General features: G+C 39.1%; 1 protein-coding gene across 1 annotated transcript in view; it reads right to left on the bottom strand.

The window, feature by feature from the left end:
• Positions 1-27,819, bottom strand: part of LOC109998130 (ephrin type-A receptor 6-like) — a 50,937-nt gene that overhangs the window by 16,678 nt on the left and 6,440 nt on the right. The window contains exons 2-8 of the mRNA XM_020652870.2: positions 25,867-25,931; positions 15,976-16,104; positions 15,323-15,472; positions 15,064-15,225; positions 14,706-14,934; positions 6,466-6,621; positions 5,221-5,571 (exon numbers count right to left, since the gene is read on the bottom strand). Of these exons, the coding sequence (XP_020508526.2) occupies positions 5,221-5,571; positions 6,466-6,621; positions 14,706-14,934; positions 15,064-15,225; positions 15,323-15,472; positions 15,976-16,104; positions 25,867-25,931 (1,242 nt within the window). The remainder of the gene's footprint in view (positions 1-5,220; positions 5,572-6,465; positions 6,622-14,705; positions 14,935-15,063; positions 15,226-15,322; positions 15,473-15,975; positions 16,105-25,866; positions 25,932-27,819) is intronic.

The following is a 27,819-nucleotide window of genomic DNA, read 5'->3' on the forward strand; positions in this document are numbered from 1 at the left end:
TGGGCCACTGAGTAAACTGCTATATTTACAACGTAGGTGAGCCAGACCTCAATACAGATATTCAACAAATGGCCACCAATATCTAATTGTTAGGGCTGAGATTTGAGGGTAAGGACTATAAAAATACGACATATGTTCACTTATTTATGAATGTAACTTCATGCACGATTTGGATCACTCGCTAAACTATTGTGTTCCTTGTAAGGCAAACAGACTAAGTGTTGGTAGTAGTCTGAGGTAAATCTATAATTATATTATCCAACCTAATAAGTATGAAGTTATCTCATTTATAAAACTGGTATGATGAACACAAGTGTATCTGTGGTAGTTGAAGACTGAAGCAGTAGGGTCTGTAATGAACCTTAAGATAATGATCAAACTCTGTAGGGATTCAACCATTTAAAGCAGCACCAACTCAATTTCAATTATCTCAGCTAAGGTTCAATGAATCATTAAATCTCACATTCTGCAACTAATTTGATTTAATTAAACACACATTCAATTATCAGATTTTTCCAAGCTATATACATATATATAAAAACATGAATTTCACAGGTTCAAGTTTCAGTCAAGGTCTTTTAACAACATTTTTAGACTCTGCTGCTAGGACACCATCTTTCTTTACCATCTTTAAGTAAGGTTCACTTTTTACAGCACAAAGAGTAGGTCTATATTTGTGTAGGAGTATTCATTCCCTCTGTGTAGCAAACACCTGACCCAAATTTATGCTTATTTGTCTTTACGTCTTCAGTGAGAAACCACTCGGATAAGCAATATCTACAGTGTTCATGAACACTGAAATCATCCTGCTCACTCTGATCTTCACTGCTGCCACAAGAGGTGTTGTGACAACAGCTGACCTTCATCAGCTTCAACAAGCAGAAAACCAGCACGCCGCCTTACAAAGTGAAGTTGAATGTGCAGGAGGAAACGCACAGATAAGCACTGAAGGTGAACAAAAGTGTTTTCAGGGAATCAATGACTAAAGAGCTGTACAACTGACTGACACCTCCAGTCAGTCTATCACACATAGTAGAAGGAAATCAACACTACCCTTCTGTTCAAAGTGAAAATGCATTTGCTCAACTGAGCGTTATAGCTGTTAAAAGTTGATTAGCAGACGGTCAATAGCAAAGTGAAATTATTACAAACTCTGATGAATAGGTTTAGCATAATTAAAAAGCATAATGAGGCGTTAATGTTCAATTTACAAACAGATAGCTTGTCAACAGAATCCCCCCCCCCATCTACTCACTATCAGTTAATTTCTTATTCTGCTTTTGATTGGCTATTGTTCTTTCATTGTCTTAACAGCCAAACCAGACATATGAACATATTACCCCTGCAATACCTGTCAGTCCCAAAGCCCATCCAAAGCCCATTTAAAGCCCATTCAAAGGTAACTATTGACCAAACAAATGTTTTTTTTTTCATACAGCAGGATTTGAGTGCTCAAAGCATATAGCAACAAACACAGGGTGCTTTGAAGACCTATGCTAATGTCGGTCCACATGATGGATATGCTTCAAGGAAGATTTTCCCTTATGTATAGATTATGAGCTGTGGGGAACTTCTGAACTTCATTCAGAAGGTATGTTGTATAGTGTGAAGGAATGTTGCCTTTTTCATACATCAAATGTGTATGATAAATACATATGAGAAACGAGGGATCATTCCATCATAAACTTGAGCAGAAAATTGCACAGGTATAATGCTGTAATGAATATAGATCGGTGTATGGAACTACGTCCAACAATGGTAGTTAAATTGATACGCTCAATAGCAAAAAAATCAAGACAGACTTTGTTCTGCTTGACAGGAAGAAGAGGAAATGTGTGTGTGTGTGTGTGTGTGTGTGTGTGTGTGTGTGTGTGTGTGTGTGTGTGTGTGTGTGTGTGTGTGTGTGTGGAGAGACAAACAAGTCATTGCCAGGGAAGAGGTATGAATGACAAACAGACCATATGTATATGCATGCATATATAGGTGGTAAATAGGTAAACGTATGTTGTCATGCGCGTACACATTTGTTTTGGTTTGTTTCCATCCTGGCCCTGGCGGTGTGTGCATACAGTCTGTCTGCGGATGGAAGGCAGTTTGACAAGTTAATCCACTTTAAACATCCTAATGGGAACATCCCCACAGGCTGCCTCTCCTCCTCTGCACAGATTGTTTTGCATTCCAACTTCCCCCCATCAGCCGAGCTGCCTATGCCGGAGAGACGGGTATGAAGTGACACATACACACCTGACGTCTGGATTCCATGGGATGATGACAGCCTATCAGCGAGACATTTCACAGCTAAAAATAACACCTTTATACTGTACATTCTCTGTTTACCGGGGTAACGTTTGCAACAAGATGCAATTGTCAAGTGATTCAAGCATGCATGGACCTGTAAAACAGATATTTCAAATATAATTTCAAATATAATAACTTACTTGCCATGCATTTCATATTGTATGTAAATCCAAAAGAAGCATTAACATAACAACGCTAAAAGCAGCTAATAGCATAAATTATTGTAAAAGGTATCATTTATGAAGTACATTTCAAAGTCAATGGGAGCAATGCACAGTCTGAATACCTGTCTACAAATCGGTTCAATGCTGTTCATTTAACTGTTGGCTCCATTGTTACGGCTTCTTGATGTATATTAAGAATCTAAATGCTTTTCACACGGTTGGCTGCTCACTCACAATAATCTTATTGGTCCACCACTTTGGTCCTTACTGAAATATCTCAACAGACTTTTCCCTTTTTCACCATGAGACTTTGCACAAATATCCCTGCTTCACTCAGCATGAGTTGCTAATCACGTCGCTGATTATATGACCTTTTTATCTCTTTCCAGCTCCTCTTCGTCTCAATAACTTGAAACCAAAAGAATCTCAAATGTTATCAGCTGTCCTCTGTATGTTTTCCAAACATCTCAATACTCATGTTATCAAACCCTATGTCTTGTTTAAATATTCCAATATCATGTCTTTCATTTTAGGATTATTGCTGTAAAGGTTAGTAAAAACTGAGACTCCCAAATTCAAAGCTGTCTTCAACTTTTTGTTCATGCCATCTATTGTGCAAATAATGGGAAAATAGTTGTCTATAATAAAGAATGGCTGTAACTGGAAGAGTTTCAGATGGCATGTCTTGTTGTCTCTAGATTTAAAAAGAGTATAAAACTGGGTAAGCTGTAGTAAGATATTCTTCCTCTATGCTTACACACCTGTAGTAGCCTTTTATTCAACACCAAGTGATTTAGCAGAGAAACCAACATCCCAATACCCTATGTTCACGTGTGAGTCACTGATTTATTTTTTCTCACAAGAATTTCTCCTCAATACTGACGTTTTGCTGAGAGAGGAGAAACTGAGCACATACATCCTATTATAATTTATTAATCCACTCTCTTTCTTTTCTCTTCTCAACCGTACTCATCAATTATTCCATCAATATTCGTGCCCTTAAAATATAAGGTTCAGACTTCAGTGGTTGAACTCAGGTCTCTTACTTTTCCTAATTCAAGTCCAAGACAATGCTGCACTGATGGCTTCTAGCTGTAGTTAACCTTAGGTCAGCCAGGTGCCGCTAATTAGGACCGGGTGCAGGTCACAGAAGCTCTGTCGGCTATTCAAAGGTCACAAAAGTGACTCACCTATTGACACGTTAAGATGAAGGAAGAGACCGTCACTGTGGGAGAAGACACAAGGAGCTCAGGTGGGAGACTGGTAAATCGAGCTGCTGAATAAATAAATCTCTGTCTGTTGCTCTGGCATGAATATCTTTATCTGCTCCAAAACACAGGATTCTTCAGCTATGACTCAGGTATTATGTAACTAGAGTATATGCATTTCAAGCATCAGCATGTATATTTAATCTTTATAAATAGTTTAGAGGTAAATATGGATATAGTTCAATATTAACCCCACAACATGCCCAGCCATTTGAGAGCAAATGGAATACATACTGTAGATATCATGTTCACACAAAAACGTGCCTTCCACTGCAGCCACCAGTTTAAGGCAGATCCAATGCACTAAACCCAAATCTTGAATAACTTACCAATATAGTGCAAAGACTTATTAAAAAAGGAAAATAGTTCCTCATGTTCTGTCCATTTATACTCCAACAAATGATCCAAATTATGAATTTTCCATGAAGATGCAGAGCCCTTTTATGAAGCGTTTAACACAATGTTGTCTGTCATTCATTATCAATGTTGGTTTATGTAAGTTAGTTCCAGCGAGTACTTTTCAGGCTGAAGCAAAATGGAATGAGAACAAGTAAAACTCATTGTAGTTTTTATCAACCTGCTGGTTTGCAAGTTGTAAACTATTTGTCTGTTGTTTTACCTGGATCACTGCCATCCCACAGGCTTAATGGTCCACTGGGAAAATTCCCACCAGTCCAGATGGCTGTTTTGGCCAAGCCAGCAGGATTAAAATGATGAATGTGTTGCATTTCTTTGTAGCTTGCTATTTACCATTTCAGTCCTGTAAACATTTTTTAAATTGATTTCTACCATGATTACATTTTTGGCCACAGCTTACTACCTTTTGCAATCCAGAATCACTGTTTGAAATTTTTTAAAAGTCAAAAGATTATCAGAAAGTAGTGGTCCAAGTTTGGGCGCTGATGGCCTAGTGTTTCATTTTCCCGCCCCATGTACAGAGGCTGTCGCCCATGAAGCAAGCGGACCAGGTTTGAATCCTACATGTGGCTCCGTTCTTGCATGTCATTCCCCACTCTCTCTCGCTCAATGATTTACGACTCTATCCACTGTCCTGTTTCTCCAATAAAGGCATAAAAGCCCCAAAATAAATCTTATAGTACGAAGAAAGTAGTGGTTGAACATGGACGGTAGAGCCCAATGTAAAGTCTCAAACACCTTTTTTTGTACAGTGAAAATCCCATGACCATTCTGCAATGCTAGCGATGTGAAACAGAAAATGAGAAAGTCCAGATCCAGCAACTATCGGCATTTTTGGTTAATAAATAACTTATAAGAATACTCAACTATCTAAATTGTTTGCAATAGATAATTGTCATTGATCAGTCCACTGTCTGCTTGAGCCATAATGAAATAAGTAATTAATTGTAAATCCTTTTTGAATCCAGTCACAAAATCAATATGAGTCAGTCCTTAAATCAGTCGGCAGTAAACTGTTAAATCAATCCCAATTGGAAAGTTGCGCTGATGAAGACAAAAGCACTCCAACTCACCAGCCTGGTGTGTGTTGACAGTCACATTCGCCAGTGACCGAGTAGCCACTCCCAGCCCGGAGACGCCATTCACAGCCTCTACATGGAAGGTGTAGTTTGCATGCGTTGCAAAATCCAGTATCGCCACAGAGGTGCCAGTTAGACCGAGTGGCCGCGGGATGAACCTCAGGTCGGGCTCACACGGCTCACACTGTGTCACACCAGTGTCGCCATCACTTCCATCACAGCGCTGGCACAGGATGTTGTAGGTGATGTCTTTTCTGCCTCCTGAATCACTGGGAGGCATCCACTGCAGGAAGAGAGCTGTGTCATTGATCAATGAAACCAGGTGCCGAGGAGCTGACGGAGGCCCTGAGAAAAAAAAGAGAAGGTATTTAGAGAGAGATTCTTCACTGAATACTTGCTAATCACTTCATCATGTGTTTCATACATTTTCAAAAATAGCATTAGAGTGATGTCTGGTTGAACACAAGACTGAACAAAAGACACGATTTCTGATAACTCGTCCAATTTCAGACACTGATCACCTTAAGGGAAATCCACAAAGAGTTCACTAAATATCATGAAATGTGTTTGAAAACATTGTACTTTGGGCATACTGCTGTGCCAAAAATGCAGGCTATTATGTAGGTATAAGTAGTACCAGTAAATATAGCACTTATTTTAAACATGGGGATGAAGCTGAAGTTACACAACACATTTTGACAGCAAAAGAGCATCACTTGAATTAGTAGTTTGTGTTGGTATTCGGGTTTTCAACTTGTTCTAAAGTATTTCATATCTACAGGCAGAATGTCAATTTCTTATTTATTTATTTATTGCAGTTTTCACAAGCATGTAATGTTTGATTTGGTTGTGTGTGATCAGAGCTGATGTAGAGATTGTTTCTTTGAATACCTGCTTTATGTGTGGGTGTTAAGCTTGTGCACAGCCCTAAGTGTTCTAACACAGTCACATTGCAAAACAATTCTTGACTTCTTTTTGGATAAAAATGTCAGAGATATTTATATCTATGAAGAAGGTAGACAATTATTATTTTTGGTTGAGATATGTAGGCGTAAAGTTATGAAGGCATATATTTAAATTTATACCAATTATATTGCTAATATAAAAAAGGAGCAGATGGATAGGGAAAAGATGGCACCAAAGGACTGGAATAAAAAAAAAAAAGACATGCAAACACAAAAAAACGAATGTCCCAGCTGGCAGAAGAAAAAGTTTGCTCTTCATAACTACTCTACTTACTTGTGCAAGCCATGGTGGAGGCGTCTTTGATGGCCCTGTAGAAGCCTTTGTCGCAGTGACAGATGGTGGCGGCCTGGTCATGGCTGGAGCTATGTGGAGGACACTTTGTGCATTTAGTGTTCCCTGCATAGGCTTTGAAGGAGCCAGGCTTACAAGCTGGAAAAGAAGAGAGGTGGAGGAAGAAGCCAGTTATACACGGTTAATGTTCTCTCCGCTTATTGCATTTCCATCAGCATGCATACATTTAATACAAAGCTGAAGCTGATTCTTTTCTCACCTGTAGTCTGACCTTCTCCTAGAGGAAATATGGATCAACGTCATCTCCTTATTAGATACTGTAACCTATTGTCCAGTTTCTAAAAATATAATATCCATATTTATCAAGAGTCAAGTCCAACAGATGACACACCCTGTAATGCCCCTTTACTGGACAAAGAATTGATATAGGTAAGTGCAAAAAGACTGCAACATCACAACAACTGTGTGTTTTTTTTTACATTGTAATCTGTGGATTCAGCAGGCTTTCCCTAAGATAGTTTTCATATCAAAGAGGCTGAACAGCGGTTGGTTGCTCATGTTGATTAATATCATCAACATTACTAGGCCAAATTATTCCACAGGAGGTAAATTCTCTCACCAAAAACCAAACCAAATACATGAAGTGAAAACTTCTACCAGCACCCCAGAAATTGTACTGGAATGGAGCTACATTCCTGGTGAAGTTCTTTGATAAGAAGAGCAGACTGATGGCGTCATGTTAGCTAAACATGTCTGTTAACTGTTTTAGACTGCAGAGATGACCTTTTTTGGAGATACTAAATTGTTTTCCCATGGACAATGCAGAGTACGATTCCTTTGAACACAATACGTTGAACTGAAGAGAAATATGATAGTATTTAAATGATTCAGATATGGAAAAGACTCCATGTGTCATGATTCACATCATGGCAGCCCTTCCTCCCCCTTTTGTTGTGTTGTTTGTCATTCCCTGTCTGTTTAATCCTCATGTGTCTCTCCCCTGTCTGTGTGAGTTTGGTGGGCGGGGCTCATGTTCTCAGGCGGCGCCAGGTGCAGCTAGTTGGACTTCCAACTAGACTACCTTCTGCTTCACCTCGGCGCCAGATTGTTTCACCTGCTCGCGTGGTATTGTACTCTCTTGGCTTCTCTGGATTCTAGTGCTCATTGTGATAGCTTGTGTAGCTGACCCCGTTTTTCTTCTCTGCCTTGCGCCAGGTCGCTGTTCATGTTTTTTTGCTTCACCTCACCTGTGCTTTTTTTGGACACCACTCTGGGATCACGGACACTGCCACTGGGCACCTCGCACTACCCCTCCTCCTTGCACCTTTTGAGTCACTTTTTGGAATAAACCTTTTTGTTATCAACTTGATCCTGCCTATCTGAGTTGTGCTTTTGGGTCCAGAATTTGTACTAACCGTAACATCCTGAGTCTATTTGTTTTAATCAGCAGATTTAATAGAGTCCCCACTTTCAGATTCCCTTGAATAGAGTCAGAGGAAAGTTTGTATTGTTTGTCGGAAGGTAAAAAAAAAAAAAGAGCTATTAACATACAAATAATGCATTATGAAAATGCAATTATAGCCTGCTTTCAGTCTAAAACCTCCATCTACTTACATGGTCCATTCTGCTGACCCAGGTATTCTTCAATTTTCCACCTTACCCCGGTTCACTTTCCTACCTCATTACTTCCTCCAGTTCTCTCCTATTTTACCTTCACATTTATTTTTCTCCATCAAGTCAGCCAACGGTCCTTTCCTTATCTCTCTGGTTTTTTTTTCTCTCCAACTGTTTCGCTCTGCCACAATATTCCTTTTTCTGTTTTCATTTCATTTTTTATTTTCTTTGCTGTTTTTCTCCCTAATATTTGCCTTTCTGTTTCTTCCTGAAGGCTTATCAGAAGATGGTAAATCCGCACTGCCTCCTTCTACCCAGACTTATCTCAGCAGAGGAAAAATAAAGCACAAACAGTGCAACGATATAATAAGATGGGAATCTTGGCATACTTTCATTGCAGAGTGATTTGTGTGAAAGTATATGTGTGTGGGAGGAATGATAATTCTCAAATTATCAAATAAATATGCCAGGTATGATATAGACAATGATAGAGAGAGAGAGGGTTGATGCATTGTGGATTTTAATGAAGACTTAATGGCAGACAGCCAGAGGATTTTATGATTTCCGCATTTTAATATTTTTCTCTCAGTTAAGCAAGAAGCACAAAGTGGCAGTTTTGGGCCATGTTTATATTGTTTCTTCCAGTCTGTAATTATCTGATGAAACATTGTCTTAATTGAGAGACATTGCTACTATAAACATATTGTTGATATTGGCTCTTTAATTTGACCGTTTACAGGTCAAATGAGCATCCACTACTGTACCCTGCATTCCTTGTAAAATCATTCATTTCACTGATAGGGTTATAACTGTTAAATACATTTAACTGAATGAAATTGCTCCCAGAGATTCTCACTTAATAACTTAAGTATTTGTAGATCTGCAATATTATTCAGTTTGAAATGCAGTTTAACCATAGTAACGTCTCTGGTATCTACATGTATGCAGCTCTGGAGAACTGTGGATCAGTACATGGTTGAATGAACATTAGACTTCACGACCTCAGGCTACGTTGTTGTTGCTTGAACGAGGCTAGAAGCATGCTGGTGTATTTAGAGTGGTACCACCAACATTTCAGTTGTTGGTTCAATCTAATAATAATGATTCATTGAGAAGACATGTGTAGAAACACATTCTTTCCCTGGATGAAATTTGATTTAAAAAAAAAGGCATCTATCAGTGATACTTCATCTATGGAAAATTCAATTTGGGATTGCTTTTTTCTAGGAATCTGAAATTGCACCAGGATTTCTTTTTGAGTAGCAATAACATTTTCCCCCCCAAAAAAACCCATTAAAAATTGTCAAAGTTAATTTAATCTTAATGACTACTCAACCAACAGACATGTTGTTGTGCCATTCATTTTGCTTTATATGCAGCTATAATTCTATATTTTATTATTAAAAGTTACATTTCTTTTAAATGCATAAAAGCAGGGGGAAACAGTCACTACATTTCTTTCCAATGATGTGCTTAGGTGTTTTGATGAGAAACAATAGTAAGGTAGAGCTGAAATGCATTATGCCAGACAAGAAATAACGGTAAAAAAAAATCTGTATAAACAGGTGGACAAAATTGAGTATTACGTTATGTATAAGGGGTGAGATGGAAGATTGACACATAGAAATCCTCGCCACAATCATGTTGCTGCTAAGCTCCTCATGAGAAGGGTAATTTGTCACCCGGCTTCCAATTTTTGAGGCCCCTCCTTCACTTGGATATTACTTTCGCACCTAAGCTGAGCTCCTGCCAAAGGCAACAAACACACAGATTCATTTGAATTTCCAGCTGCTCCCTGCTATACACCAGGCAGATCACTACAAAAAAAAAACAATTACAATATCCCTACCACTATTTAAAAAAAAAAGTTTGAAAACATCCAACAAACACACAGAGGCACTTACAGACAGACAATGAGATCCAATGTGTTCACTGTCTGTTGTTTGGCTTTTTGTCATGGGATGCATCTTTATTTATGAAGGGAACTGTATTTGCACAATATTTTTTATTCTAAAACCGAGCAAACACTCCTTTCGAATAACAATGACGCAGACAAAATTTAGTATGTTTCACCAGTTCATAGATTTGGAGCTGAGAGTAATTATTTTTTCATTATCGATGATTTTGCTGCTGATTTTTATTCCTTATAATTGTGCTGCTAAGTTACAGTACTGATTTGACTGAGATAAATAATAAAACACACTTTACTTCCAAAAAGAAGAGTTCCTTACATGTACCTCATTTTAATTCAACGTGAGAGCACTGCAGTAAAGCTGTATTCACAAGTTGTTCTAAAATCTACTTAGATGGAAACTGTTTCATCTAACACTGTAATGTTTAAACACAGCTTGTACAAAGCAAGATTAGATTGTCTTTGGAGTTGAGTGTGTGTCCAGCTGACAAAGGAAAATCTAAAAATTAACTACCTTTCTTGCCTTGAATTGGTCTCCATTACCGAGGCCAGAAACTAGTGGGTGAGTGCCCGTTGATGATTGGCAGGTTTTGTTTGGTTGGTTTATTGAGCAATTTGGCAGAAAACATCTTCCCGACTGCTTCAAACATGACTGATTGGGGCAGTAAGTGAATCGAAGCAGTGAAGATGAGGGCCAGAAAACCAAAAATAATTAGCTGAAGGATACATTAAAAGCTCTGATAAGTTGAGAGGAATGGCAGAGCTATAAGGTGATTACTCTACATGGATGTGTCACTTCATCAGATCCCTTTTAGATTACTCGTACTTATTTGTTCCACCAAGGTGGCCTTGAAATGATTTGAATGTGGCTCCAGGTTAACAGTGGCACTTAAGAGCTTTGGTAAGCAACTTTGAAAACAAAAACACAGCAAGGGCAAGTCAATTATCTAACCTGAAAAGTGTCACCTCCCAGAAACACATGGATGTGCTCCTCCTCACTTATGGTGTAGAACAGACTTGCTTGTATTGTTGAGAAAAGTGCAGTGCATCGTTGTCATTCCCAGAATCCATGTATATTTATTTGCCATTTTGTTTCAACTAACTTGCTTGCTTTAACTTGTGGATAACTCCTCTGATTCTCCATGGACACGGGCAGAGCGCACGCAGCAGGACAGTTGGTGTGATATAGGCAAAGAAGGTCAGGTAACATATCTGATTGTTTAATTAAATCTGAAAGAAATTAGTTTGCCCATCCCAGGAATGTGAAAGCCGGAGACACCCTTATTGTACCCCTTTTTTTATCCGAAAATGTGATATACTAATTGTTGTTAAGAATTACATTATATTGCAACAATTTAAATTAAAATGCTCCTGGAATATACCTCCTACTCTAGCTAAGAAATAAGAGAGATCTGAGATTCACAAGTCGACCTTCAGGAGAAGGGAGAAACTGCACATTTGCAGGAGTGTAATGACAACCCAGCTAAGAGATTTTGAGTTGTTTGGGTGTGCTGGAAGTTTTCTCTTGGCTTTATGTTGTCAGAAACAGATGGAGGCAGAGACTGTGTTTACCCTGGACTTTCAGCTTTGATATGCAGATGGGAAGTTCACAGAGAATGAGTGATGCTCTAGTCTGGCTGAGCTGCATTAGAGGCCAGAGTAAACACACTCCTTTATGGACACAAGAGGGGCACAGTGGCTGGGCTCTACGACTCGGAGAATGTATTGACTCTCATATTTCCTATTCCAATTTATTTGAATGTGAGGCCATACGTTTGAACTTGTCCTGCCTGATCAAAGTGTCTCGAGACCACAGAGGTCAGGAGAAAGAAAGCTATGCAGTCGATTTCTGACGACCTCTGACACCAAGGGCGCATGGTGCAAAAAAAGAGAAAAGGGAAAACATTGATTGATTTTATTGAGTTATTCAGAAACGGTTGATTAATATGCTTACTGCATATTCAACAGTTTAGTAAGAAGAAGAAACTAGGCTGTAACTTCATGAAAAGTACAGCAGGTGGTCGCAACAAAAGTTTTCATTCAGGTGTTTTGTTGAATCAATAATATTTGAAAAAATGTATATTTTCTCTGGCACTGAATGTAATCACTTATCCATCTGGTGGGCTTTGTGCTCTTGTCTGCGTATCTATTGATGATATGATGATGACTGACTCAAATGAAATCCGATGCGACGTCTCTATTAGCTACTCCCACAATGCCCTGCGTTCTTTTGAATATGATGGTGTGACGAAAGGATGTGGAACAAATAGCATTAGGGCTATGATGTTGCCTTATCTAGGTCATGATATAACCAGCCTATCTCTGAGTAAGCCTCTTGTGGCTGACACCGAATGAAAGGAATGGAATAATAAAGCACTCGATTGAGATGTCAAAACAGTCTGGCAGAATGCTATTGGGGTGGAAAGCGGGGTTTGATAAGCGCTGATGCCTTTGTTTAGGCAGCTGGGAGGGAAAGATGGACGTGTTAGCGCAGAGCTCTGCTTCTATTCGGGAGCGTTGGGGTTTTCCCTATTCTCTCTCTAACTCTCTCTCCCCCCCTCTCTCTCTCTCTCTCTCTCTCACTCTCTTTTGCTCTTTCCCCATGCTGCCTCTCAGACAGCTTTGATCACAGTACCCTTTGAAGCAGTGTTCCAAAATGAAAACGAGGAGAAAGCAGAAGTCATCGCAAGTTCACGCCTAAACTTCCTGCAACTATACTTGCCAAGTGCACATCTTTATCATGGCACAAGCTCTGCAAGGCCCAATGGAAATTATTGATGAGCAAAAAATAATTGGCCATAAATCATTTAAGCCATGAATCACTGGCTACAAGGCTGTAATGTGTTGTTGCTATTGATCACCTCTTCTATCCCAGTGTTAACGAGTGCAAAGATGCCGCTCGAGAATTGCATAGCAGATCATCTGTGAAAGATGTTACCTGACATTTCTAAACTAAAAATCCTGTATAGCAAAACAATAGAACCAAACAGTATCTCTGCTTTCCTTTGCCCAAGATAGTTTAACGGTGTGTCAGGGACAAGTGGATCTTTGAGGTACGAGCATTATGGGAAATATGCATTCTTTCTTTTAAATTCAAAATGAGATCAACATTAGTTCATTTGTCCGTTTGTCTGGGGTAGACAAACACCGGGAAATGTTCGTATCTCAGATTGGTCATCGTTGTAATATTACTGCTACAGATGTTGTAGTCTTCCAACACACATTATTTCCAATAATCTTGTGTGTTACTGCTCAATGACTGTCCCATTCACAGTAACTGTAGCCTGCATCCCCCTGACACTGTTGCAGCTAGAGACAATCCAGAGAGGCAACCGCTGTAAGCTGAAGGAGGGGATAGGGAAAGTATATATGTAGGACAAATGAGGGACACCATGAGAATGCTGCTCCTAAGCTGCCTGTCTCATATGGAATCCCTCCTGACAGGCGTCTGTGTTGTTTAACCACATCTTTGAAATGATTGAGAGCGGGCAAGAGAAAAGATAAATAAAAAGCCAGATAAAAGGGAAGAAGATAAAAAGTATTACACTCGAGGAGAAATTAAAGCATATATTATAGCCTGTCCTACATATCAGCTGTGCTAATGACTGCTGGAGTTCTCTCTCTGTAATAAACTGAGTAACCATATCACCACAGGAATTTCACCCCGACCAGCTGAGACATCTGTACGTCTGGAAAACGCAGCGAGTAACACTTCAATTGTAATCATGCAGTGTGGCTCTATTTAGCACCTGCTTTAATTACAAGAGTGAGTCTGTGCCTCGAAAAAAACAGAGAGAGAGAGAGAGGGTTGGGGGAGTTTTAGATAATGCTAGGTGCAGGCTAAATTAGCTGTGAAACTAACAAATGAAGGCAATTAGCGAGCTAGCCTCCACTCTGTCTGCAGAGTCTAATTGAGAAACCAGGCCAATGACTACATGGAACAACAGTTGCTTTAACTTTATCTGTTTTTGCTGACAATGGGCCACATTTAGGTAGTGCTGATGCGACTAATTAGAGAGGAGGCATCCCAAAAAGCTTTTCACGTTTGCTCTATGTTTGAGATATTTCTCAAAGATGGCATTTGTTGCATTCATATACAACAAAATGCGTAATGTTTATCAGATATTTAAACACTAGAAAAACACACAGCTTGATATTTCAAGAAATCACCTTCCTATTTGCAACATGTAATATATAGAGAGTCAAGAGGGTTCTGGGAAAGTGCGAAAGCAATGATTTTGAAATGTCAAGAAATTCTAATCTCTTCATTTTCACATTGTTTAGAAAGGGATGGCTATAAGAGACCTTAAGATAAAGAAAGAGTATGAGAAGAGAGCAAATAAAAGGACTAGGAGGAGAAAAACTGGTGGAGGTTGTAAGTGGAGCATAAACAAAGCAGACAAGAGAGGAGAGAAGATGACGAGGGGAGGTGGAGCTGTGAAGAGATGGAGAGAGATGTGGATGGAGAGGATCAGACAAGGATGCGGGATCTTAGAGCGAGAGAAAGGAATAGCAGTTCTGTGAACTCAAAGTCCTGCAGATGACTGGAGAGGCCCTAGAGATCTGTTATTGTGATGCAATGCCCTCTCTTCTCCTCTCCCTGTTTTTCCTCTTTATTGCTCCCTTCTCTGTGTATGCATTGTTGTTAAAGTGTACAAACACATTCACACAGAAAACATCTAAAACTACTTCTTACCCGGGCAAAAGCCGTCCATCTCCTCATGTCCAATACTACAGACGCAGCGGCCCAGTGGTACCAACCAGTCTCCATCAGCACCGCAGTACAGTTTGGGTGTGTCCCTCTCCTCTGCATTTTCCACACATGCACCCCTCACTTCCACCAGAGAGGAGGAGTCCATGTGCGGTACTGTGTCTGGAAAGGCTGCCAGGTTCCTCAGAGTGGATGGGCAGCGTTTGTAAAAAACCTTATGTAGAAGAGAACAAACAAAAAAAACAGGAAATTGAAGTGCTGCCAGTCTTGTGAAAGAAATAAAACTGACAAGGTCATGACTGTAGCTCCAGCAAACATGAGCCATAGCCCCTCTTTCACTGACCTTTACAGAAACAAGAGCGATACAAGCCCCCACATCCTGGAAGGCCAAGTAGAAACCTTTCTGTGTCACCGGCCCTACCTCCCTGACCTCAGTATTGAGGCGAAGAACCCGATCTCCAAGATCTGTTTGTGTGAAACTTTCATCTGCTGCTATAGTGTCCACCTGGGACAAAACAACAAGGACTTAATTCGCCCATTTATTTCTTAGGGATTCTAATAATGCAACAATTATTTTTCATGAAACAAATCCAAAAACCTACCTTGGCATAGTCAGTGGGCCTAAAACGTGTTGCTGCAGGGAGCGGGCCCTCCGTCTGCAGGTAGAAGAGGTTGAAGGTTTCCTTGCAGGTACCAGACACCCAAGGAATGGAGTTGCAGTCTCTGAGTGTGAAACGCAGCTCCACATATACCTAAGGGTATTCATAAATAATAAACAAATGTAAGCTCATTATGTATTAAACATCCAGGACTGTAAGCATTTTGCAGCGGGCTCTCCATATTCCTTGACTGGAAATAAACTGGATTCTTTTTAAGAGTAAATCCTACTGGCCTGCTCTTCTTATACAGTTATTGTGGACAATGTAAAAATTGCATGGCTTTATGTTCCCAGGATATGAAAATGAATTAAGGGCAAGCAACAATGAAGTGAATGAATGCAGAGAAAGTAATCAAAAAGGCACAATTAGACAGCATACAAGTACAGACAGTGGTAAAAGTATTTTTGTTTTTCTACTGTACACCTGCTTTCCATTTTTTTTCCTCTTCTGAACATGGGAGATTTTGTTCCCTCCAGTTATTTCAACACTTTTGTGACCTTGAGTCAAAGTCACAACCAAGACTACTTCATTTGATCACATTTTCAGGCCAAGGTTTCAGTGTGTGACTGAGGAAGTGTTTCAGATGTGTTACACACCCTCTGTGCAGCCTGCCGCTGGATCCATCCTGACCGCAGCCAGTTGTTCTGGTTTGGCTCCATTACGTGGCAAACCTGGAAGGTGTGAATGGGTCTGTTCTGCTCATCCATCTCTGTGATGGCATCCCACTGTAAAAAAACAAACAAAAAAAAGGTTGAACGTACAGATGGGTAAATTAGTGACAAATGCCATGATGCAACAGAGTAATTATCTTATAACAAAACTGCCGCGAGTAACAGACAGGGTTTGACCCCTATCCTTGGAACCTTTTACCATCAAACATCTCTCTGTTTCTCACGGACATACATGTGTTTCATAGGCTGTCTAGGAGAAGCTGCTCTTAGTGATCCATTATGTGGATGGCCAAACTTCTTTCCATCTTTTGTACATTTGGGTTCAGTCTCCGGTCTACCGCTTAACCGTTTAATCTTTGTGTTGAGTCCGTTAGTTTTTTGATAAGACAAAAGTTTTCTCATGATTTTTTGCAGACCTTAGCCTACTAACCAACATTTCTCTACCAAAGGGCAAGTTCTAACCAACAGTTTCAACTTCCTTTAAACAGGCAAAATCATCAAGCAAGACCAGATTCATTGGTGGGTAGCCTTCTACCATGACTGGATGGGTCAACAACATGAATATGATCAAGATATCATTTGTATTATTTGACTTAAGCGATAGTTAAAAACACAAGTGATTTGTGAATTGGTAAGACTGACTGACTGGGATAGGTATTCTGTTATTCAGTTAGGGATATACTGTGATAGGCTGCAGGATAACATGGGTATACTTTAGTGATTAAAATGCATGCATTCCATGAATGATCTTGTTCCAGAGCTGTTCCCTAAAAAGGTTAACCTGTGATCCTTGTTTTGCATGTGGTGAAACTTAATTTCTATAGAAACATGATGTTAGAAAGACACCAAGTTTTCAAGCTGTTGCATCAGCCAGACTCTCTCATTTGTCTGCTCCGCTCTAACGGTGTGATGATCAGAGCTTCAAAAGCACTAACGTGTATTGACAGAACTTCTTTCTCCTAACTGCTGTCGCAATAAATGAGAGGCTGAGTTTGTGTCAGTAACACAGCTGGACATGTTATTACATGTAGGGGCTTGAGAACAGGCAAGAGAGTTGAAGTTCTACTTAATTCCTGGTAAAGAAATATCGATCATGTTAAATATTGTGCATCACTGTCACAAGTATTTAATTCCAAATTCAGACAAAACTATGAACGTTGAGTTTCTTAAATATCATGGTATAAAATCATTTCTATTTGGTATACACACTTTCCTAATTCTTACAAGAGTAGTCTCCTTTTTAATGTCAAGGAATTAAGGTTGTCGAGTTATGCTTTAGCAGGAGTTGCATGCACAATGTGTTGATGTCGAAGAATGTTAGAAATCAAATTTCTACATTATCTTCCACACTCTCTTGTCTTTTGAAGAAGACATACAGTAGTAGGCCTATTACACTTGTTGTTTGTGATAAAATTGAAAAAAAAATCCAAAAGAGCTTTAGTGAGCGACAGACCAATTTTGCTTTGTACTCTGCAGACCAGATGAACGTTAGACTGCTTCAGAAGGTATAAAAAAAACATCTTAATCCAATCTTTTAAAGTGTAGGTGATTTTTTAATGGGATTTAGAAAAAAATGAGACATAGCTACATTTGATAGGACACATGTGTGAATGGGGAGGGCGGGTCTTTTTTTGAAGTAATGGAGAATACTTGTTTTAAACCTATTACTTTAAGGCATACTCTTAATCTCAAATGAAGGCTGGGACCAACCATTGAAACACCATAAGGCCTGTTTCTGCTGTGCATGTCCCTCTTTAGAGATTGTATACTCACACTACAAGCACACCAAACTAAAAGTTACATTTGCTGCCTTGCATTCGAACTAGTCCAAAATTCCCATAGCGTAAATAATTAGGAAGTTGTAGAGGGCATTTGCAGTTAACAATGTTGACCCACTGTGACAATAACGATGTATCCAAGCTGGAAATTAGAACCAACGGCAGAATTTACACATAAAAAAGGAAAACAACTGTCAGTGAATTTTAGATAAAAACAATGCAGCTATAAAACAATGTGTGAAAAGTCTTTTCAACATGAAAAGATGTATACAATGGCGACTTGGAGACTAGAGCCCTGATGAGAGCAGACTATTATTTTTGGGTCTACAGACTGGAGCAGGGAAGATGTCTGAAAGCACTAGCAGCTAAAGGGAAAGCACTCTGTGACTGCGTATTGATTCCCCTCTCTACCATAATGGTACCTACATTATTTAATTCTGGGATATCTACAAAAGAGTTCAAGAGGGGGGAAATCATCCAAAGCTGCTGTGTTGAATGAGGCATACATTCTGTTTTAGGAGTCGGACAGAGACCCAGTAAAGACGACAGACAGCACAGGTTGAGCCCAGACAACTGAGGTAGCGAGTTCTCAAATATAAATTATTAAATAACAGTTTAACCTTGACTGGAGTGTGCAAAAGCAATTAATCTTATATTAATTAGGCTATTTAAATGAGGTCTTTGTGACACCCTAGGGCTAAATTATTAATCAATCATAATCACTTCCTCTTTCATTTGGAACTCCAGCCAGCCAATAATGTTGGCTGTACACAGTCCAATGTGATTTTAAGTGGACTCTGAGGTATTTTTTAATGTTACATATATCATTGCTGGGGAAAATGTTCAAGGTACGCCCATACGCTGAATCAGTCTGTAGCTAAACATATAGCCACTTTCCTATGCATAATAAAACTGTGTGTGCTCATCTACCGACATTATAGAAATAAAAACAGGCTTAAATTAGTAGATTAACCGTAAAGGTGGTTTATGCTACACGTGGTTTTTATAGAACAATTTAATATTTGATCACTGCCCAACTCAACTTGCCTTAAATCTTAAAAGGCAAGAGTCTTTAGCAATGCCAAAAGGTCTATTCACTGTTATCCATGCGTGACTTTACACACCCAGGTGCCCATATGAACATTCAAACAGGTTTTGCTTACAGAAATCCTTCCTTCTGTTCAAAGCAGCTGTTGAAAGATCCCTCTTTAATGCACTTTCAATGAAAGAGATGGGACATTCAATTCAGTCATCTGTCTGTGCCAAAGCAACTTCTTTATTTCAGCTGCAGCTGAACTTTTCTGCTCGAGTAAGACTTAATCAGCACATGTACTCTGAAGCCTTTTTACTACAAAATGTCCTCTTTGTGTTGCTATCCCTCCACTGCTGCCATCTTTGTCTAGGCAAATTAAAGGAAGGACAAAGGCTTTGGATCATACCCACTTTACTTAAAAATTCAGACTAGTGAAGACCAATATTAGCTTCTAATAAACAATAAAAACAACATCATTGCAATGAATTAGACTGTGTTCTCCCCAATCACTGACACAAGAAAGAAGCACTTTGGGGAGACATTTTTGTGTGTGACAAGAATGAAGAACAAGAATGTTGACAGAAAGCAAACACAGATTTAGTGTCCATAGGCACATAATTATTGTTTTAAAACACATGTAAACATCTAATCCCAGACTAAATACTAACTTTAGATATTAAGTTATATAAAGTTAGTTATTCAGTGTTTTATTGTTGAACATCTTAATTAAGTACATTATAACGACAGGGACAGCTGAGGCTGATGTGAATTTAACCTTTTCTTTTAAAGTAATCTAGTCATAAAATGAAAGTAGTAAACAGCAGAATTTATACATTTATTCAAAGTCATAATGATAGGGGCCATAAATGTAAGTTAAAGTTTAAAAGAGCGGTCCAGCTATTTAATTTAAAAAAGAAAAAGCTCGACATGTCGGTAGAGTTGTATACCAGAGAACTTAAGGAGCATGGTGGAAAAATATGATATTTATATATTCTGTGTTCACTCTCCGTAAGTGAAAAGCAGACTTCTGTTCTATATGACTGCAAGGCCTCTGCAGCGCTTTGCCACTTGCCTTTCAGCCTGTCATTTCTGAGATTCGTACGTGTGTAAAGAAGTGGAAATGTTGTGAAAGTCATAGAAAAGAGTTTAAACTTCAAACAAGACTTATAGAAACTTGATATGAGTGCAGTTTCAACATATGGACTCTATAAGCTGTGATTTCAGTGCCCATACAGGCCAGAGACAGAAACTCAGAATCTTTGAGGAAAGCAGGCTCTCTGGTTTGCATAAGATCAGCATTAAGTAATTGAAGTTCCATTATGCATACAAACAAGAGAAAATGGTAATTTGTCACTCTCTGTGCCTCCGTGTTCTAAAATGCCCCTTTGGGATGTGGCATGGTTCAGAGCAGAGAAAACAAATGCAAACCCCGAGTTTGAAAGATGAGCTGCAGCCCACGCTCCCTGAGACAATCAGATATGCACCTACTAATCGCTCTCCCGATTAGCCTCAAGCTTAGCGCAACATAGCAGACAGAAAACATTTTTTAAGCTCAAGGTGTACAACAACTTCATACACTGCAATGTGAGAGAAAAATGGCCGACTTTGTGGAACTGGCCAGCAATAAAAATGCACTGTTTACTTAGTGTTCATCCTGTGATTAAGTATACTGGAGAAAAAAAACAAACAAACATATTTTGGCCTAATTGCCGAGCTTGGCATCATGACCCTTGAGTTGGTTAAAAAATGTCCTCACTTAATCCAGAAAGCAATTAAAACACTTTGTATCAACACAATGACCCTCACGTTGCAATTACGCCTGGCCCTTTCCCATGTCCTATTGACTCTAACAGGTCCAGATGCACTTTCTCCTGGTCCGAAGGGATTTTAACAAAGTTTGCAACAATTAATGGCTGCTCTGTCCACATACAGATGGCGATCTGAGGAGCGAGTGGGAGAGCCGTTGAAAACTTCAACATTATTGCTCAGTAGACAGCCATTTATTTCAAGAGCCCCAGTCCCTCTTCAGACTTGAAGTGGACAGACAAATAGCAGATGCTCAGTTGACTTCAATTCCTTATGACAGACATATTAATGCATTGGAGTGGGGCTGAGTGGATTGGTACTTGTGGCTGATGTAGCTGAGGTGATAGTTCTGGTGTGCAGTACCCTTGAGAGTGAAACCCGCCATCTAGGCTGCAAGTAAGCAAACATACACTTGAGACAGTTGCTCGGTGATTTAATGCTGAACTGGTTTTTCCTGCCTTGCGAAATAAGGTTGTCCCAATCAGCATGTTTGTCCAACCAACACATTGGACTTCAAAAGTTTGTGTACCAGCTGCTTTGTAAACATATTGAAACTCTTCTTCATATTGTGTGCAAAAACAACCTACATATTTATTCAATGCAGGAATATCACTTTACATTTTTGGAAATATAATTTGCCATTTGCAATTAATGGTTGCTTATTTGGATGAAGAGATAAAAATAAAAAAAGTAATATTTCCTACATCTATATACCTTCTGAAAACCTGAAACCCAGCAAAACAACTCCTTATGATTCAGCATTGGAACTTTCTACCCACAGCGTGATGTCAGAAGACAACATGAATATTAAAATGGTAACTTGTGCGGAGATGTTCTCACATGGAAACTCAAGGTTAGTTTCTCGCTCTACTTTTAAAGACATTTCTTTTTACCATGGCTCCTGGCAGTTTAAGTTCTGCACTCAGCTACAGACAGGAATCTCTGAAGCCTCTGAACTTAGTGTAAAGTCATGAAAAGTTGTACATTGCTGAGATGAGGTTTAGATGAAGCTTCGGCAAGTAGATAAGAGATTGTATTTAAAATCAGAGGGGCTACAGTGCAGTACTAACATGTGCTGAATACTCGTTACAAGTGATTAGTTCACTAGGCTTCAAACAAGTAAACCTTTGATTGATTAAATGTATTCATTGTCATACTTTCCTCAGATGCTATGATGCTTTCAGAACTTAAGTAGTGTCTGTTGGAAGGAAAAAGAGTCAATATAACCAGGCCTTTCATTAATTTCCACATCAAGCGTCACCTTAAGAATGTACTGTGTTCCTCCAGAAACAACTACTCTTTATTTAATAGTTTCATTCCCTCGCCTACACATGGGTGATGTGGGTGATTCAGCTAACTTCACTATCTGTGAAAGCACTAAGAGAACTGTTCAAAACAAAAGAGCGAGAGAAAGGGAGCAAAAGAGGTGCATTTAAGAGGGATCATTCAATGCTAATGTAGTACTTATAATGCAGAACAACTTTTTTAATCGAGCTTTGCTATTTGCCAAATCTTTTAACCATAGCATGTGGTCATTTAAAGAAATACCACTCTTATACAGTGTAGAACTATTTCAGTGTTAATATCACATGATTAATGGTGAATGCAGCTGAAACACATCTGAGCACTTTTCATTTGTGTGCTTCTGACTCATAAGTGTCTAATCACAAGAGTAGTGGACATGAACAAGGTGCGACTTCTTAAGGGAATATACTCTTGTCGACCAACAGCCACACTGTGATGGGGAATGATCCAGCTGAACCCATCGTCATGCATTATGGGAAACCAATGTCTGTTTCTAAACCTAATACAGAATTGTCTTGGGCGCCCAGGATGGAGAATGTTTTAGTGTTCAATTCAATGTTTTCATCCAGAGTTATTCAGTCATTAAGTGGCTAAACCCCCATAAGATACAAAAACCATAAATGCCTTAAGAGACGTAAGACCGGCGCTATCAGAAGATCCAAATCTTTGCCAAATCTTTTCAGTGTTCATTTTCAAAATCTGAACATGCAGAAAGTAGAATTTGAGGAAAAATGTCATCTGAATGAGAAACTAAGTGTAGACTTTATGTAAGTATCCATCTTGAGAGTCATACTTGGGTCTCTTGGACCAGAGGTTGGGGTTGTGAGATCATGGAGATCAATGGAAAAGATAAAACAATGATGATAATAGATAATTAACTTGCAACAATTCTCAGTTCAACACACTTTCAAGAAAATATTGTATTTACTACACTTATTAAACTGTCATTACATTTCTTGGTGTGTGTGTGTGTGTGTGTGTGTGTGTGTGTGTGTGTGGACATTGCTTCTTATTTTAATCTAAAGTCAGATTCTTAAGTTAAACGGATGTAGGCTAGTGTCAAGCAGCAAAGCGTTTCTTGTTTTACATTCCAAAGCTACCAGGTATCTCTGTGATTGATGTGTACAGCTGGAGAAAAAAAATAAAGTGGAGTTTCCTTTTATCATCAGAGTATCAATGTTTCATGTCACGAGGTGCTGAAAAACAACAGGCTGTTTAGAACCCCCCCCCCCCCACACACACACATACATACACCCATTCATTGCAGAGGCAGACCCTGTTGTATTAACAAAAATGGCTAAGAGGTGTGAGGTTTTGATTAAAACCAGACAATTTGTCATTGTCAGACTTAAGGGAAGAGAGAGACAGAGGTGTTATGAAAATATCATTAAATCACTGTGGTTGTGATGAATTATTGATCTGATGTGAATCTGGGTGCATGAGATGCATTTTTTTTTTCTCTTCAGCCAATTAATGGCGTTTTTGCTCCCAAAAGCAAAAACCTGTTTCTGCTGTGTACAAGAGAAGCTGTTTCAATATTGGTATTCAGCCCTGAAATATCTCACACATTTGTTTCTATTTATTGGTTTTGCTCCAAAGGATTTATTAGACTTTTAATAATAGCCTGAAAACACAAACAGTCCAGCAGCAACCTCATGTCCCGAATCTGAGACACAGTCTTGGAAAAAATGTGTATTGTTGTGATGGTTGCTCAGCCCCAGCTGGAAGATTAGTAAGACTGAACTCTAAAGCACTCTAGGCTTTTCTCAGTAAAATGATATGCTTCTTTTTAAGTTGTTTATCTCAACACATTCAAAAGGCCTGGCAAAATCTGATGGCATTGCATGTAAACATTAGGTAGATGTTCTATTGGGAAAAAAAACCTCCCGTCAGAAGGTTTAACAGCTCACCTACGTCGGTGGAAAACAGGAACTTCTAGACTAGTATTTTTCTATGTGTATACACAAATGTAAAAGTTGATCTTGAATCTAATAACATCAGGGGACATACCCTTATTGATCATAAAGTTAAACTGATTCATCCATTACCTAATCACCTGATCAAATCCAAGTCTCTGATCACTTCTTGCAGAGTCGTTTAATTAACGTCTCAACATCTCCTGGGTTGCTTTTTCTTTTAAATGGACACAGTTATCTCGGCTGAACAGGATTAACAAACTCAGACACTTGAACAAAGTAAATGAAATACTTCTTCAAAAGAAAATTCTGGTTTTCAAAATAAAACATGCTCATTCTGCAGTAAAATGTCACCTGTTTATATTATCATGTATGACATCAGTCAACAGTTTCATAATTGTATCTATTTTACCCTAAAAAACACAAAACATATCTCCTTACACTCTCCAAATAAAGCAGGTCTAGATTGTCCTTTTTGTGACATTATTTACTGAGACTTAACATAAATGTGATGCAAGAAAGTGTAAGCCGTTATACACATAAGCAACATTATTTCACCACAACTTGTATCCAGCTCACGGTTCTATTGCTGTTCTAAAACCAACCATGCTCAATTCACTCATTAGCTGCATGGCAAGTTATTCTGTCACTGTCACTGTTCTTACAACATTTCACTAAGACCACTTCCACCCAAGTGGACTCAAACTGCAGGCTCTGACTCAACCTTTTCATAGGGGGAATGAAGGTATCATGGCTATTCACTACATGTACCCTCATACCCACGACCATTGCAACAAGGACTATAGCCTCTGTACATGGGGGATACTCTCTTACCACTTAGCTAGTCCAGTGCCTCTATATATGGGCGGCAGTAGCTCAGTCTGTATAGGGACTTGGGTTGGGAACCAGAGGGTCGCCGGTTCAAGTCCCGGTGCGGACCAAAAATGGAAGCTGGTCTGGTAGCTGGAGAGGTGCCAGATCACTTCCTGAGCACTGCTGAGGTGCCCTTGAGCAAGGCACCAAACCCCCTCCCCACCACCAGCTCAGGAGCGCCCGCTGTGGGCAGCTCCGTCACTCTGACATCTCTCCATTAGTGCATGTCCATAAGATCCTGTTTGTGCATGTGTGAGTATTTCAAATTGTGTGTTGCATGATTAACAGAGTGTAAAAACAGAAATTCAATTAAAAGTAAATCATAATCTTAATATATCAAATGTCACACTAAATTATTCTAAACAAGATAAAACTGATACTTTAGTTGTTTTTGACAGAAAGCATTCAGTGAGTTCTGATATAGTGGATAACAGAAATGGGACTTTGAATTCACGGTCTGGTTGTCTTAGTACTGTTCATTGACATTGTGGTCGAATATGAAAATAATCACTTACATACTTTTATTTCGTACAGTACAACAGCACTTCCTTTTGTGACGTATTGCCATGGTGACATAAAGCAATAAAATGGATTTGTAACAATTTTGTATGGTGTAGAAATTCTAATAAGCATTCACTTTTCAAAGTAAGGCAGGTTTTTCTTAAAGCCATAAGACTTAACGAAGGTCATAGACTATCGTCAGAAAGTTCAGCAGGTCAAATATATCAACTACTAGTTGTACTTACTCTCTGATGTATGTCGCTTTGGATAAAAGCGTCTGCTAAGTGAATTGTAACATTGTAACATTGTAACTATAGCCGGTAGTCTCATGAAAAGGCAAGACAATCGTTCGACTTCTGTGAACCAAGGGCTCAGTTTTTGACAAGTTTGGAGTTTAGGTTATGAACAGTTTAGATGTTAAGGATCAAGCTTTAATTGGTTATGTGTGCAGTTACTGTACAAGATGTCTGTACAACTATGAGTGTGTATCTTAATTTGCTGGCATGTTTGACTGTATGTTTCAATAAAGGTCAATCCATTGGAAATAAAAGGAAAAATGCTCAACAGTAAATAACTTGATTCAAGAATTGCTGATACCACTCACCCCATTAACCGGATATGTCTTCCAGTCCAGTTCTCCCAGCACTGTCGTAGTGTCCAACAGAACCACTGGAGAGAATGCAGGGTGAAAGAGGAAGTTATGTAAAATGGAGGACGAAAGTTGAAAAGAGTCAAAGAATGACAGCAGAAGCACAAAGAGTGAGAGGAGAGAGCAGAGAGGGGAAGAGAGAGTGTGAGAGAGGTTGGACAGTGAATTTAAAGAGAAGGGAAATGGAGGTGACAGAACAGGAAGAGAGAAGACAATAGTTATCAAGCTGTCAATGAGACGCTGACAAAGCTGCAAAGCTTTTATCAAATTCAACCACCTATGAAATAACAGCTCTTAGGGAAAGTCCGGGACAACACCAATACTAACACTGATACGCCCCCCCGTCTAGGTAAAGTCTGGAAGATTAGTACTCTCCTTCTCAGAGGTCAGGAGTGTTCTTGGCTGCATGTCATCAAAGAAAAGCCTGAGATGAATAAAAGGGAAAGACCAAATGTTTGTGGAAACTCATAATGTTTACCTAAAAAAAACACGAGTTAAATAAAAGGAAAATACAGTCAGCTTACAAACTGTACAAACAGCTTATGAATGTTAAAACCATTTCAGTAGCAAAAATACATAGAGCAGGGTTAATTTCCCCCCTTGAGCCGAGAGAAATCATTTTTTAACTTTACAGTACAGCAAAGCCAGGTATCATCACTAATTACTTCCATATATTGGATGATTCTACACCTCACATTTTGGGTCCAGTTCCAAAAAGCACTGCCAATGCAGGAAGAAATTTGCTTTAAATGTAGCGAGGTGATAATTAACCATGCTGAGGTTTGGATGATGGAGGTGTCTGTGCGCATTTCTTTCATACAGGAGATGAGAGTCTGCCTTCAATCAAAGAGCTACAATCAACATTTTATGTTTTATTTCCTGCAACAAAATAATTCCTGTGATATAACCACATATTTTATTTTCCATAAGAAGCCAAACACAATCTTTCCAAAGCCATGCTGCAGTGGAAATGCACAGATATTGTGGAGGGGAGGACTTTAAAAAAGAAAGAGTAAAGAAAAGTGTTTGCATTAGTGCAATCTCGGAACTCACTGGCCATTGCCTGTGGGAATGATGGTATACTTTTCAGGGCTTTGGGTACAGAAGTAAGGACTTCTGTCTTACTTCCTTCTTGTGTTTCTTCATGAAGACTTACTTAGCGACCTGAGAATCTTTTTGGTGTTGAAGCTAAGGTGTTACCAGAACACTTCTGATACCAAAAGTCAGTCCCAAGCCTACGTCGACTACTGTATTTTTCTGCAGAATCTATAAAAAGAGATTAGCATAAGGGAACATATGGTGCCTCATTAAAGTACTTAACCCCAGAGGGAATATCATTACATGTTGTAATAGTAAAACATTTCATGAGGTAGATGACAAGATGGTCAATAATGACACGACTGGATGTATGGATCTCATGATGCCTACATCAAACCTACTGGCATTTTTGAGAAGCTGTGTCTTCACACCTGTCTGCCTTACGTCCAGACTCTAAAATATGATAAGGCGACTCATCAGGATTTCAGCATTTACACAACAGTTGGTAAATAAGTCATTTTTGATTGGTTGAGGTCCAATGTTTACTCTTTCATGCCACACCAAGAACTCAAGCTGAAGCCGTATTAAACTGTTACAGTTTGTTTCATGTTCTCATGCATTAGCTTCTAATACTTTTGGTGTGGGCATGTTAGCATGTTCCATCCTTTGTGAGTGTCCATGACAACAATGTGTTCACACAAGTGTAACAGTCTTGAGCTGTCTGCACTCTTGTCACGGCTCAGGTATGAAAAGAGCCATTATCTGACTCTTGCTTAGCCCCTTAGGCCAATTTGATATGACGAATGTGCAATTTCCTTTGTCTCCTCACAGCCAGTTAATTACAATCTCTATCAATAACGTACGTCCCAC

The sequence above is a fragment of the Labrus bergylta genome, chromosome 3 (genome assembly GCF_963930695.1).
Source record: "Labrus bergylta chromosome 3, fLabBer1.1, whole genome shotgun sequence".
NCBI lineage: Eukaryota > Metazoa > Chordata > Actinopteri > Labriformes > Labridae > Labrus > Labrus bergylta.